At 36.2% G+C, this 15,092-nt stretch overlaps 1 protein-coding gene across 2 annotated transcripts in view; it reads right to left on the bottom strand.

The window, feature by feature from the left end:
• The window catches only part of tox (thymocyte selection-associated high mobility group box), a 70,230-nt gene that overhangs the window by 15,534 nt on the left and 39,604 nt on the right, over positions 1–15,092 (bottom strand). For both annotated transcript variants that reach the window (XM_028473588.1, XM_028473587.1), the window contains 2 exons: positions 14,838–14,951; positions 6,731–7,015 (listed from right to left, as the gene is read on the bottom strand). In XM_028473588.1, coding sequence (XP_028329389.1) covers positions 6,731–7,015; positions 14,838–14,951 — 399 coding nt within the window. The remainder of the gene's footprint in view (positions 1–6,730; positions 7,016–14,837; positions 14,952–15,092) is intronic.

The raw sequence follows: 15,092 nt of genomic DNA, 5'->3' as shown, positions 1-15,092 counted from the left end.
AATTCACCACACGGCCCAATAAGGAAGCAGACATTTACCATTTATCAGAGGAAAATTATATTTTTATTCTAACACAAAAATGTTTAAAATGAGCACATATATATACGTATATAAACATCAATCAACATTTAAGATATTTAAAAAAAAAATTTCAATTTAAAAGCCTAACAGTCTAACTGTGAATAAATTCATTTATTAATCATTTTTACATGTTGAGAATGTTGTATTCAGCTTAGGGTTTGTGTGTTGATTTAAAATTATTATTATTATTATTACTATTATTTTTATTATTATTATTAATAATAAGAATATTTTTATAGGCTTTATAAATTTTTTTATACCTGTAGCACGTTGAGTACATTAAAAATGAAATTGATTAATTATTATGATTATTATTATAAGATGCAGTTAGACTGTTGTTTTGGGCTTTTACCATGAATAAAAAAATAAACTTAATATGAATAAATTTAAAAGTGCATTACAAATGAAATGTATTTATTTATTTTTTAATTCATTTATTTGTAATGTACTTTACATTGAAGGCAATCTCAAAGTGCTACAGGTTGGTTTTTCAGGATAAAACTTGATGTAGCAGGTTCCAGTGAAAGTGTATTTTTCTATTTTTTCAATAAAACACAAAAAAAAATATATAGCTATTTTGTTTTCATTCATTATTTGTTGCATCCATTCCCTCTTTTCAAACACGACTACAAACACTAAAGTAAATGTGAAAAACGCACGAATGCTTTCATTGTACTAAGTTTCATTATTCAGCAATTTTGAATTCACTTCATAGGAAAACAAAAGTTAACATTACGGATGTGCTTAGCGTGGGAAGCAAGACGTTCTCGCTTACAAATCTGAACTTTCAACACAAATAATGTCATGTTTCTTCTGACTAAGCAGCGATTTTATGACGGATGTGGTTTGGTTTACAGCGAACCCTTGGTGCCAGTACCTGATCTCAGCAGTTTCTAAATGCTACTGTGGTATTTAGCTGGAAAGGTGAGCGATATTTCTCTGACATGGGAAGCAGGTTTCAGACTGACGTCTGCGTATGTGCTGATGGAGAGTCAGACACATGGTGGCTAAGCTGTGGTTGGGTTCAGGCAGATCTGGGACGTACATGAATGTCACATTGGTAAACGATCAACTTTCCACACAGCTTTGACTGATGATGTGGCGTACTTTACTTCTAAACAATGTTTGGATAAGTAGGAACTCCAATTTTTTGGTTCAAAATTTACCAAATTCAGTTTCAGGGTTTACCCATTTCCACGTCACTTTACATTTTTCATCGTCTTTCCCTATTTAGGTGACTTAAACGGTTATTAATCTTCCTGAAACATGCAAAATAAGGTTAATAGAGTCAACTATTGTTATTAATATTATATTTATATGCTTCAGACAACTTACAAAAGTGCTAAAAATGTCCGTTAGCCACTGTGCTAGACCCTTAGCCACTCGTTTAATGGGAAAAAACCATGGAAATGAGTGATGTGGTCACAAAAGATTATTTGTGAAGCCTTTGACTCGTCGTCATTTGGTTTAGTAACGTTGACTGTCAATGACGTCGATAGATGTCAATTGTGTTTTTCGACAGGGGTTGCTAGGAGACAGTGTGACAAAGCTCTCCCGTGAATATTGAGCTTGTACAATGATGTAGTGACCAACTGGTAACCTGTAGGCGGCAGCAGAGCACCTTTGGATGAGAGATCACCCGTGATGGGCAGAGCTCAGAGGGAGAGGAAAGGAGTTTATGAAACAGAAATGGCGATACAAGAGTTGATGCTGAAGTTCACAGCAGCTCTCAGCAGCTCACAACTCGACCAGAGCATGTGTAGAACTAAGCGGACTACTGAGTGTGGTGATGGTGAGAGAAAACGATCAAAAAAATGAAGCAAGCGGTGAGACTCGGGATGTCCGGAAGGAGGAAGAAAATTGTGTGAGTGGAGAATGATGGGGGAGAGACTTGGAGGAATGCCAAAATACAGAAAAAAATCTATTAAACTCTAACCCAGATAGCAACATAATAATAATTTTGCCATCAAAGGCCCGGTCTCAGTGTTTTTTTTGTAGTTTTATAGCACGAAACCAATGTTGAGGTGTCACTAAAGCAAAAAAAAAAAAAAAAATTGCCTAAAATTCAATGACATCTTTTTTCAGAAAAATGCTTTTTTCTCAGCTTTTTGTCTGGTGATTTGTGTGAAACTTGCCTTCATTCAACTGCTGATTACAGAAGAACAAAACAAGCTAGAAACTTTTTTTAAAATTTTTTTTCACTATATTTTTTTTTTTGACATTCTGTGGGTCTTTAAAAATCAGTCAAAATGCTCTAAAGGCAGTGAATGACCAATTGGTAACATTGAAAGGCTTCACAAACTTTGTAGAAAAAAAAGTGTCACAAATTTTGTGCAAAAACAAAAAATTTCATAAATTTTGCAGCAAAAAAAGTTTTACCAATTCTGTTTGGAAAGAATTTCACAAATTTTGCAGCAGAAAAAAATTTCACAAATTTTGTACGAAAAAAGATTCACAAATTTGGTGCGAAACAAGTTTCACAAATTTTACATGAAAAAGTTTAGCTAATTTTGGACCAAAAAAGTTTCACAAATTTTGTGCGAAAAGTTTAAAAAAATTTTTGCAAAAAGTTTCACAGTTTTTAATCACGAGTTAACATGATCACTACACGAACCGTTACAAGTAGCGCAAGATTTTGAATGAGATGATGAGCAGAATTTGACATATTTGTCAGTTTTGAACATTTTTTGAGCATTCAGTCACGTTTTCCAGTGAAAAATTGCGTGTAAATGTGCAATATTTTTCCAAAACATGCAACGGAGCTATTTCGTTGTAATGTTGGGGCCCAGTTTTAAATGAAGAGAGTTTGACTGTTTTTCTTCCGTCTGTTTTCTTTGCGGTTGCACAAAATGAGACTGAGGGCTGCATGTAAAATAAGATAACCAACAGATCTTCATATAATAACAATAATGATAATGTGTTAACTTATAACATTTTATGAAACATATTATTGAAAAAGACAGTCAAGGAAACTTCAAAGTCAACATCAAAGCGATCAGCAGCCGCCTCTGACGAAGACTGGCAGTTGTCAGTGGAAACATGAGAACAAGGTGCATTTCCTGAGGAACAATTGTCTGAATAAATGATGAAACCATAACATATTAATAAAAAAGAAGACAAAAATAATCTTGCTGGAACTTGATCTAATAAAAACATCTCAAATGTAATAACAATAAGTGTAACAAAGCATATCCACCTGAAAAACATTCATGTGTCGCAAGAGAATTCATTTCACTCGGTTAGTAAATGTTGTTGTTATGATTGTGTTGCTAGTTGTGACGAATGTCTTAGTTGAACATGTGACTTAAACTATCTGTAAAGCAAGGGAGCTCTGTTTGTGTGTGTGTGTGTGTGTCTGTCTGTCTGTGTGTGTGTGTACCTCAAATATCTCTGTGGATCAGGATCAGACTGACCTGAGACTTTCAACATGGCTGCTGCTTAGTTCAAAGGTGTGCAACATCAGATTTGTTTGGACTGCAATGATACCATTAATGAATTATTTCATAAATATGTCCACCAGAAGCAGAAAGGAATTAAAGCTCCCATGTAAACGTGAGTGTCTCAAAGTGTTTCTCCAGGCAGAAATTCATGCTGGTGCTTTGTTTTTCCCAATGTATTCATTTAAATACATGAAAACACAATAGCTATCACTCTACACATTTCACAACAAACCTAAATGTCCCTGACGTCCCACCTTCAACCACAACCTCATTTAACCATCCATGAAAAAGCTACTGAACCTCCCACTTTTCTATAGCGATACATACTTTCTATGGGCACTGCACCAGTAATAATAACAACTTAAAAACTGCTACTGTGACTAATAATGTGTCCAGTAGACAAGTCACCTGCCACTGCTGAGCAAACACTCACACCTGCATAAACACACAGATTTACCTACATGTGTGCAAATAACAACACCTGTTCATACACGTGCACACACACGCACGCACACACACACACACATACACCCACACTTCAGCACAATGAACCTACACCTATGAAAACACACTGACCATTTGCATACAGCTGAAAACACACATGCAAATGCAGGTACAGGTGCGTCGGACACAGGTACAGGTGCAGGTTGAGCTGCTGCTGTAGGTATATCATAATTATAAACCTATACACAAAAACGTTCATGCAACACATTCACCTTCTACACCTACACACAGACGTACACACACATGCATGTGCCTGCCTACACACACACACGCACACGCACACGCACACGCACACACACACACACACACACACACACACACACACACACACACACACACACACACACACACACACACACACACAAACCCATTACGGCTCGAGTCTTTCCACTCTCTCTCTCTCTCTCTCTCTCTCTCTCTCTCTCTCAGCCATCCTCCCTGATTGAGGTTGAGCCAGGCGCGGTTGCTAGGTAACCGTAATTCATGGGCTGGCTGGCAGTGAATGTATGTTAGTATGAAAAATATAAAAGTGAGGTTGGAATAAAGAGTAAGAGAGAGAGAGAAACAGACAAAGAGAGAAAGGACTGTGGCGGATAGGGGAAAAAAGCCTTTTTATTCAGGCTGCTGGAATATTATTATTATTATTATCTATTGTTGGATGGTTAACAATTAAAACAAAGAAAGGTTTAATTTAATCAAAAGTTAATTCTGTCCAACTTAAAAGCTTTAATTGTGACTAATTCAGTAAAAACGTGGAGAACTTGACCCTCTGCTTCAAATTGACACTTAACATTGTAACAGGATACGTAACAATTTGCAGATGGAGACAACCACAAAGATAGAGTGAAAGATCAAGAGTGGGAGGTAAGGTTTCACTCCCATCAAAAACAGGAGCAGCAGATACTAATGCTCTCTCTCCTCCATGCAGCCATTTCACAATGACAAACCCACTCCCATGCTATACTCCAGTCCTAGCTTTCATTTCTTTATACGCCGACACGGGGAGCCACATTTGAATGTCACAGCTTAAAGTCAGATTTTCACTTTACTGGGAAATGATGACTTAGAGAGAAACCAAGCAAATGTCCAATTCACCACCTGCCATGAATGGCCTTCAAATAACACAGCTTCAGGCTGAATCCTATTTCACAGAGGAAAATGAATCAAATGTGGAGATGTAGTGGTAAAAATATCCCCCCCGAGGCTGGAAATGCAAATCAGAATAGTCACTTAGTTCCTTTAAAACTGTATTTGAACTACTTTTCAAGCTGAATATTACTTAAACACAATTCATTTCCCCCATTTTTTAAATATATTTTCATCTATTTGTAGGTTTTTATTTTGGAAATAATTTACAAAACAGGCAAACTAACTATTTAACCACATTCACGATTCGTCATGCTCATTATTTGCCAGTTTAACCTAATTTTTCCTCATTTTTTCTGCCACTTTTAAGCCAATATTGACACTTTGAACCATTTTTGACACTTTATCTAGTTTGTAGCTTTTAACAAACAAAACAAAAAACATGGAAATGTGTGATTGATTTTGATTTTAAAACCGTTAATTAATGCCAATCAGCAAAACTAATTCAAGTTTTGCACGAGATCTCGAGCAGCCTCATGATTGGAGATGTGATGCTTCTGTGGTGGTGACGTGTCATTGTTCAGGGTCAGTTTGGTTTGGTTCTGTTTAGCCCTCAGGGTCCTCCTTTAGTGGTTTCTGTACGTCGTAGTTTAATTATGTTTGTATGTATGTAATCATGTTTTAACACTTGTCTCTGTGCTTCCAGGTCTCCTCCCCTCAGTGATGTCAGTGTGTTTGGGTTGTGAGTCATTACCTGCCTCATGTTTCACACTCAGGTGTGACCTGTTCCCAATCAAACCTCCCTCACTATTTAACTGTGTTTGGACACCGATTGCTGAGTCATTGTCTGTGTGATCATGTTATTATGATTTTTCTCATGCCAGTCATTTTTTGTATTTTGGCTTTTCTGTTAGAATAAATTATTTGACCCTACTCAGCACTCCTCCTGCCTTTCTGGTCCTCCACCACCATCACAACCACCGTTCCAGACAGTCACCAGGTAAAATGATCACCAGTTCATCTAATACACATACAGCTAAACCAGTCTTTGTACCAGAGTCGATTATTAATCTTGTTCAAATTTTGTGTAAAAAAAAAAAAAAAAAAAAAAGTTTTACGAATTTTGTGCCAAAAAAAAGTTTCACAAAGTTTTTTCCAAAAAGGTTTCACTAATTTCGTGCAAAACCTGATCCCGTGCAGCTGTGTGATTGTAGTTGTTTACGCTGTGACATGTCACCAGGTAAAATAATAAACCAGAGCCTTTTTCAGATATGAATGCAGTCATAATAATCTGAACCGCTTGTTCATCACGAAACATTACAAACACACCTCAAGCTGTGCATTCATTTTCAGTCACAGAATAACATAATCACTAGTTGAACCTTAACACGTAGCGCAAGATTTTAAATAAGGTAATGAGCAAAATTGGACATATTTGTCACAGTTTCTAGACATTTAGTCATGAAAAAAGAGTGTGTTAATATGTGATATTATCTCAAAACGTGCATGTGAGGTATTTCTGTCATATTCATATATAGTGTGCAACCCATTTCATTATAACTTAAATGGTTTAATTGAGCTTCATCTCTCTCTTTAAAGTGACATTTGGGGCGTCTTACCACGGACAAAGTGCTTGTCATGGGTCCTCCTTCTGGGCTGAATGTTCCACTGTCTCGGTTCAACATGGCGGCTCTATCGTGGCCAACACGCATCCCGGGTAGATCCATCCCCTGCATCTGGTACGGGTGGTGAGAGGCTGAGCTGGTAGGGGTGTCCAGAGTGTGGTACGGCCCGGAGGGGGAGTCGTGTGGGAGGTGAGGGGGCACCATGTGGTCCGGCAGGGTCGGGGGGGTGATCGGTGGGATGTTGAAGTCGTCATCGTTCAGGCCACCGACTGGATAGGACTAGAAGAAGAACGCAAGAGAAAACGATATGAGGTCAGAGAAGACCACGTGCATCCAAAAATACATTTATCTTTCTGATTTCATCTAAACACACACACACACACCAGTATTTGCTTCTGTTATTCTGTATATTTTTATTAAATATTATATATTTAGTTGCAGGGAAATTTGTGTCGAGCCATTGTTTAACTTGTGCAAGACATTTCAGCAGCGAGCTTAATTTCTTAACCTAGCATTAACAAAACAATAGCATTAGCCTAGCATTAACATTGACATAGCATTAGCCTAGCAATAGCAGTAGCTTTAACTTAACATTAGCCTGGCATTAGCATTAACTGCTCTATTTATGTCTAGTTTTCAATGTTGTCAGTGTTTTTATTTTCATTCACAAACCACCATGACAATTTGGGTACCCTTGGGGGTACCCGTACCCCACTTTGGGAACCTAAGCATTAAAAAAACAAACAAAAATCCCCCCCAAAAAGACTAAACCTAATTAAAAAAAACTGAAAACACTAAAATCAAACAGCATGGACAGTACAAAAATTACAAAGACTCAAATATAACGACATTTAGCTTAGAACACATCAGAAATAAAGTGACTAATGACCATCGCAGCTAAAGTGTATATTAAGGCAGACGATAAGTGCTTTAGTGCAAACGTGCTGAAATTTTGTCTTAAATAAGAAATTGCACACCACTCTTGGCCTGGATAGTTGTTGAAGTTAAAATGCTAATATTGTTGTTAAAGTGCTAATATTGTGGAATTTAGGTTAGATTTGGTTTCCATTCCTTTACACAGATGCCGCAAACACTCGTTTTTGACTCCTTGCTGATGTGATGAGGGGGTGGGGGGTAAATATCTGATTTGAGTGAGCTGACATTTGGCTGGATGGGTGCTTTTGCCAACAGCAAAATGACAACTTGAGGAAAATCAATAAGAATTGCATAGGGGGGACTATAGGGCACTGCAGTGTCATGAAACATTACTGTCAGAATTAATAGATGGATGAGATTAGAAAAAGTGCCCATTGTGGTCGCCTCACAGTGCTTGTCATTTCTACACCGATCACACACTAATAATTATTACTAATTATATTCTAAGGTCTTTAAAGAAATATTCTCTTATTGAACACAGTCAAACAATCCAGTCATTTATGAGTGTGAGTTCATTCTGAGAGTGTGGGGCTGATCTGCGTGGACAAATACATCAAAGACGACAAAGCAGTCGTCGTGTAAATGATGAGTTTGAAAGCAAAGGCAGAGAGAGAGAATGAGAGAAATAAGAGGGCAGCAGAGTGAGAGAAGCCCTCTCATACTAATCTGACAGAGGAGATCTTTTATAAAGACTGACAGCCTTTTCTGCTTGGCTAGCCACACCAGTCTCACCATCTCCAACTCTTTATCTCTCACCATCCTTCTTCTTCTTCTTCTTCTTCTTCTTCTACCAATCCCTCGCTCTCCTAATCTCCTCCTCTCCTCTTTCATCTCTCCTCATGCTCTCATTTCTGCTCCATCTTGTCCCTAAATTCAGAATGTGTGTGTGTGGCTATAATTTGCATGACTTGTGTTTAGTTAGACAACATCAAAACGTGAGATGTTCTAAGGAACTACACACAAACGCACAAATCAAGAGTTCATTCTGATTTAGTTCAGTGGGTCACATTGATCTGGTTGCAAAGTAAACAGGCATCAGTAAACCTGATTTGGTTTAATTAAACTTTTATATTAAAAATTAAAGGTTTTTTTATATTGTCTTGTTCTTATTAATGACTAAATATGAAAAAATGCAATTGGCCCAAAATGACACAGCGATAATGGAGAGCTAAATACATTTTAAAGGTATTTATAACATTAATTTGACACTATAGTAGAAATAAATTCAGAATTTAATTTGAAAAAATGTAGTAATTTTAAAGCTGCTGAAGGCAAAACATTTTTATTAGATGATGACATAGTGTAGGCCTCATGGATCAATAAATCAATGATTTTTTAATACAAGGGAGTCAAACTCATTTTAGTTCAGGGGCCAAATATGGGGCAGTTTGATCGCAAGTGGGCCACAGATTTTATGCAGGAAAACGGGTAATTTCAACATTAATGTGCCCTAGTTTGCACTTCTACATAGACAAAATACAAAATATGGAAGAAACCGACCATATCCAAGCAATAAGTGACAGATATCAGTCCCAACAGGGTCTTTACTTCACATTTTTTTTAGATTTTGTGACCGATTTCTATTTAATTAAGGGAAATAATATGTAATCATTTTAGGAAAATTGAAGGTTTTAGTAAGAACTTTTAGTTTTTTCAACCGTTTAACATTAAAAAAGACTGCAGTTGCGCGATATAAACACTGGAAAAACTGCAAATATTGTTGCGTTTCATTCACACAATGATTCATGTTTCCTGTGTCATTTCTACTTTTTCCTGCGGGCCGAATTGGATACTCCAAAGGGCCGAATTTGGCCCTTGGGCCATGAGCAATTTCAATTTTGGGGGGGAAAAAAGTTGCTGCTCTCTCTACTGTAAACACGCTCTTATTGACATTGTTGGAACAGTTTCCCGCATTGCATTGTGGGATGTTGAGTCCTGTCGACGGATGCAGAGAAGTGTTTTTCCTTCATTCTAACACTGAATTTTAAAAAAAGTATTAGTTTAAAATTTAAACCTTTAACTTAATTTTTTTGGAGCAAATGATCTTGCATTTATTGATCTATGAGGCTAAACTATGTCTTTATCTGACAAATAATTAGAATCAGTTCATTTCTGTTTTAAAACATTTATATTACAGTAATCCAATTCATATCCTTGGAAAAACAAACCTTTTAAACTGGATTGATAAAGAATATAAAATAAATCTCCAGCAGTTTAAAGTTGAATGTGGCTACAGACATTTATAGACGTGATGGCAGCAGCCAATCAGAAGCCTCATATGGAATTAGGTTAAAGCATCAAAGTGTTAGGAATAGAGTTCTAAAGAAATAAACCAGCAATAGTCCAGTGTGTCACTGGTTTTTTCAGTTGTTTTTTAATTTTCTAAAATTTCTCTGACAACAGAACCGAATCCTCACTGGGCCCCATGCAACAATATTCTCGAGTAAAAACAACTGAGAAAACAATAATAATCATGGAAATGACCAAATATTTCAGAGCACAGATTAATTTTTATATGTAATTTAGCTCCAATCTTTAAAAATCTGGCAATTTCTCACAAAAAATCCCAAAAAATTGCCCTAAAATACACAAAATTTGCTCACAAAATAAAGGGATTTTGAAGTGAAGCTCTTGCAGGGACTGATACCTGTCATTTAATGCTTAAATATTATCGCTGCCTTCAATACTTCATATATTATAACATGTGGAAGTGCAAAGTAGGGAATAAGAAGGCTGAAATTGCAATTTTTGCAAACCTAAAATTATTAAAAAGTTCTCCGTACTTGGCCATTTAAAGAGATGGATTTCATATGCACCTTTGTAATGTAATTAAATATCTTCTACATGTTTCCATGAGTGATCTGGTAGAATGAATGATGGTGATGGCACACACTTGTCTTTTTAAAAGCTTTCAAAACGTTAAAAAAAAAACTGCAATTTTTACTCCCTTTTAACCACTAATGAGATGTAATTCATGCACAGTAAAAAAAGAGTGACAACGAAAAGTGACGTTAAGACATATCGTTGGTCACGTGTAGCAACATTATGGTTTATGACACTGTTTATCAGTTTGTGACAGAGCAGCTCTTATTTAATGGCCTCTCTCGCTTTCAGCCAGAGCTTGTGGTTTGCATAAATTACAGCGAGTTTCTCTCGCTCTCTCCTTCTTCATCACTTCTCCAACTTCTGCATAAATTACTTCTTTTTCCTCTCACGGTTGCTCCATTCATGTCAGCACAATAGTCATTTACAGAGATGATTAAGTCCTTTCACATGTTGTGTTCACATCGACACCTCAGTGTTCATTTCACACAAAACACAAGAAAACCTTGATGGATGTGAATAAAAACCCTGAACCAGGTACTTTATTCAAAAATGTATAAATGAAGTTGCATTAACGCAAAGATAAATAGCATTTCTGTGCAATTTGAACAGAAGAAGATACATTAAAATATCTGGTAGCTGCAATTCTGCCAATTAAGGTTGTTTTTTTCAGGATTTATTTTAAAAAAGTTGGCCTGTCCTCCTTAAGCAGCAAGTAGAATAAATGTTTGAAATGATTTTACATATGTGTAAAGCAGAGGAATTGGTTGTTTTACTTTTACAGTATCACTAAATTTCTCTTTGTTTTATTTAATTTTGCTTTATTATGTTCTGTTTTCCTCACATTTCTTTATTTCCTCATTCCTTGTCTTTTTATTGTCATCACTATCTGTAAAAAACTTTGTAAGCTGTATTTTCTCACTTTTTTTTTTTGTCTTTTATTGTCTCCAAGATCTGTAAAGCACTTTGTTACCCTGTTACAATTTAAAATATGTGCACATTTACTTAAAAAACACATTTCAAGTGATTTTATTGCCATGTTCGGTCTTAGTGGATTTTTAAGATTTTCTTCCTAATTTAGGGATTTCTATAGCTTTTCTCCATATTTTCATTTAATTTTGTTTTATTTACTACTACGGACAACACAAGGATTTAAGTTGGAGCTTTTTTGGGTGCAGACAAAGCCGTTATTGTGAACTTTTGCTGCGCATTGGAGCAGCCACAGCTGGCAATATGCAAAATAACCTGTCTAAACCTCTAGTATTAAATATGATCTTTTAGATTCAATACAGGTACCTTTCAGGGAAGATGTAAACTTCTTCTTTCTGGCAGATTTCTAAACACAATTAAATAATATTAAAAGGAACTAGTCAACATGTGTCAAAGTGTGACATCCTCCTCACACTCAGAGAGAGAAACGAAAGCTAAAGAATAAACGTCACGTTTGAAGTTTCTACTAATAAACAAGAATCGTCTTTAAAAGGCATGAAGTTCATTTATTAAAGCACATGAAATCAAACGTGTGTGTTGCTGTTTAGAGCAGTGATTCTCAACTGGTGGGTATGGACCCAAAAGTGGGTCGTGGACCTGTACTGGGTGGGTCTTAAAAAATACTTAATGTCTCGCATGCTGGACTTTTCTTTTATTTGCTGTGAAATGCATGTTGCACTGGAAAATATATAGATTTGTTTTTTAAAAAAAAGAGTATTTGAGCTATTTTTGAAAAACTAAATTTGGTTGGTTGAATTCTTAAAAAAAAAGTGGGTCGCCATTTAATGACCGTGGCAAAATGTGGGTCCCAGAGTGAGACCACTATAAAACCCCTGGTTTAGAGATTTTAAATAATCAAGTAAAGATTATTTTTTAACCAGGAAAGACCTGTATTCATAAGGCGAATACAACTGGAAAAAATTGGCAAAAATGACAAAGTATCTGGATTTGTTGACAAGTTTGTGCTTTTTACTAATTAAATTGAAAGTAATAATACAGGAAAAACAGAAGACTGACCTTGACCTTAAATATGACCTTGAGTGAAGGTCACACATTGAAAGGAAATGTTGTTCAATGGTACCAGTCTGAGAACTGTCTCAAATTGTGGCCAAGTTAAAGGGAAAAAAGTTTTTTGTTTTTTTTTTGTGATGTCATGAACTTTGACCCCTACCAATATTTTTACTGGTAGGTCGTACAGCTTCGGTCCAAGAAAATAAAATACTCCACTTGAGTTGAGCTTTTCAGAAATGTAAACATCAAACTTGTACGATAAATATTTGTAGAGATATGGAAAATTTGTTTTTTTTTTTGATGCCATTGTGACCATGACGTTTTGGCTCCTAATAAGGCCTACTGCACATTATTGACATTGTCCCTATGAGATGACATAAGTGTCATTAGTGCTGCATTAATAGTCAAATACAATTACAAAAACAGAATGCTAATATTTCTTAAAATATCAAATATTGCACCTTTGGAGTCACATTAAAAGGATAGTGCCCCCTATAGGCAGCTAAAAATATCACATAATGTAGAATATGCATGCGAGTTTGACACATTATGAAAGTAGGGACTCAAGTTTTCCGTTGTGAGAAATTCGGTTTCAGGGTAACTGCGTTTCTGCGTCACTTCATCCATTTCCGTTCCATTGTCTTTCCCTGTTTAGATGACTTTAATGATTATTAAACATTGTAAAATTGTACCACACATGCTAAATAGGATTAATAAAGCCAACTACTGTTATTAGTTTTACATTTAAATGCTTCAAGACCCATTTTATGTGAAAAATCCCATGAAAATGCATATCATGGCCTCAAAACATTGTTTGTAAAAAGCTGTAATTATTGTCAACTGGTGAGTCACTCAACGTTTTGTACGTAATCTAATAAAGCCGTGTGATTTTTAGATGCTTCTGTCGTGACGTGTCACCAGGTAAAACGATAACCAGTTGTTTTAATACAGTCATAATAATCTCAACTGCTTGTTCATCACAGATTAAAGGACACTCTAGATCACGTGTCAAACTCAAGGCCCGGGGGCCAATTCTGGCCTTTTAGAGCATCAAATCCGGCCCGCTCAAAAAAGTAAAAATGAAACATTTTGTAAATGACCAACTCATGCTGTAACAATGACGGAAGTCATTTTTAATCTGAAATTGTTAAAAGAACTCTCAATTTGTCCAAAATGTATTCTATTTAAGTACTTCTTATTTTAACCTTGTTTTTTTTTTCTTTCGCACCAATACACCAAGACAAATTCCTCGTATATGTAAATGTACTTAACAATAAAAACCCATTCTGATTCTGAAATATTCCACAAATCAAGGAAATTTAAGTGAAGTTCTTGCAGGGACTGATCTACTCACATACTTTATTATTTATATATCATTTATACGTGGAAGTGGAAACCAGGTCACATTAATGTTGAATTTGCTCTTTTTCCCACCTACAATCTGTGGCCCATAACAGAACTTTCAGAGTGTAAAACCAGACCATTGGCAGCTAATCCACAGACAACAGTCAGCTAGTTTAGTGTATATGTATATATTGTGTTTTTGTTGTTTTTATATATTTGTTTAAGTATATATTCTGTTTTTATTGTGCAATTTCCATTCTTGCAACGTCTTCCCTCTTCAGAATCAGAAGTACTTAATATATTGCAGACTTGAGTTACAGCCGCTCAAGAAATATTACAAATAAAAAGAATAAACATGTACATAATTAAGTAAAAAACTGTTAATTAAATACAAGCGTACACATTACAGTAGTGCATTAACCTGTTAATGTTAGCATTAGCCTAGCATTAGAATTAGCCAAGCATTAACATTAGCCTAGCATTAGCTAGGCTAATAAGATAATAATGTGTACAGGCTCATGTATTTATATATATCTTCCTATTTATCTGTTGCTGAAACTCTGCAAATTTGCCCTTTGTGGGACGAATAAAGGACATCTTTTCTTATCACTAGATCAACCGTAACAGATTTTAACAAGATTTTAAATGATTATGAGCAAAATTGGACAGATTTATCACATTTTCTACATCTTTAATCATCCGTTTTCCAGGAAAAACAGTGCGTAAATGTGATAATGTCCCAAAACACGCATGTGAGACATTTCCTTTGGCTGTTGGGACCTGATTTTATATAAAGAAAGAAAACAATGGGTCGGATTGATTTCTCCGTTTCAGACGTGAATTTGTTGATCAGAGTAAATCTGAGGCCCTATGGAGGACAATGCTGACTCTGATTTGGTCCTTGTCGGTGATAACGTTGCCAGATTGGGCCACTTTGTGGAGCCACAATGTGACACAAGTTTTCTGCTTGTTGTGTAATTTTTGTGTATTTATTTACCCAGGGCAGGCGATGTGCATCGGCCATTGGAGCGTCTCTCCTCCAGTGATGATGTGAAGGTGGGTGGGTTGGCGTCACCTTGCTGAGGGGGTGAGGAGGCTGCGGCACACGAAACTGTGGGAAGAAACACAAAAGGCAAACAAAGATTCAAATGGGCCCAGAGGTCAGATCGAGGTCGGAGGTCAAACCGAAGGGGTCACGAACTGGGGGCGGGGCCAAAGCAAGAGGGAGGAAATAAAGAGAAGTAGAAGGGAG

Source organism: Gouania willdenowi, chromosome 17 (genome assembly GCF_900634775.1).
Source record: "Gouania willdenowi chromosome 17, fGouWil2.1, whole genome shotgun sequence".
Lineage (NCBI taxonomy): Eukaryota > Metazoa > Chordata > Actinopteri > Blenniiformes > Gobiesocidae > Gouania > Gouania willdenowi.
Note: the sequence above shows the minus strand (reverse complement) of the source record. Positions and strands in the feature narration are given on the sequence as shown.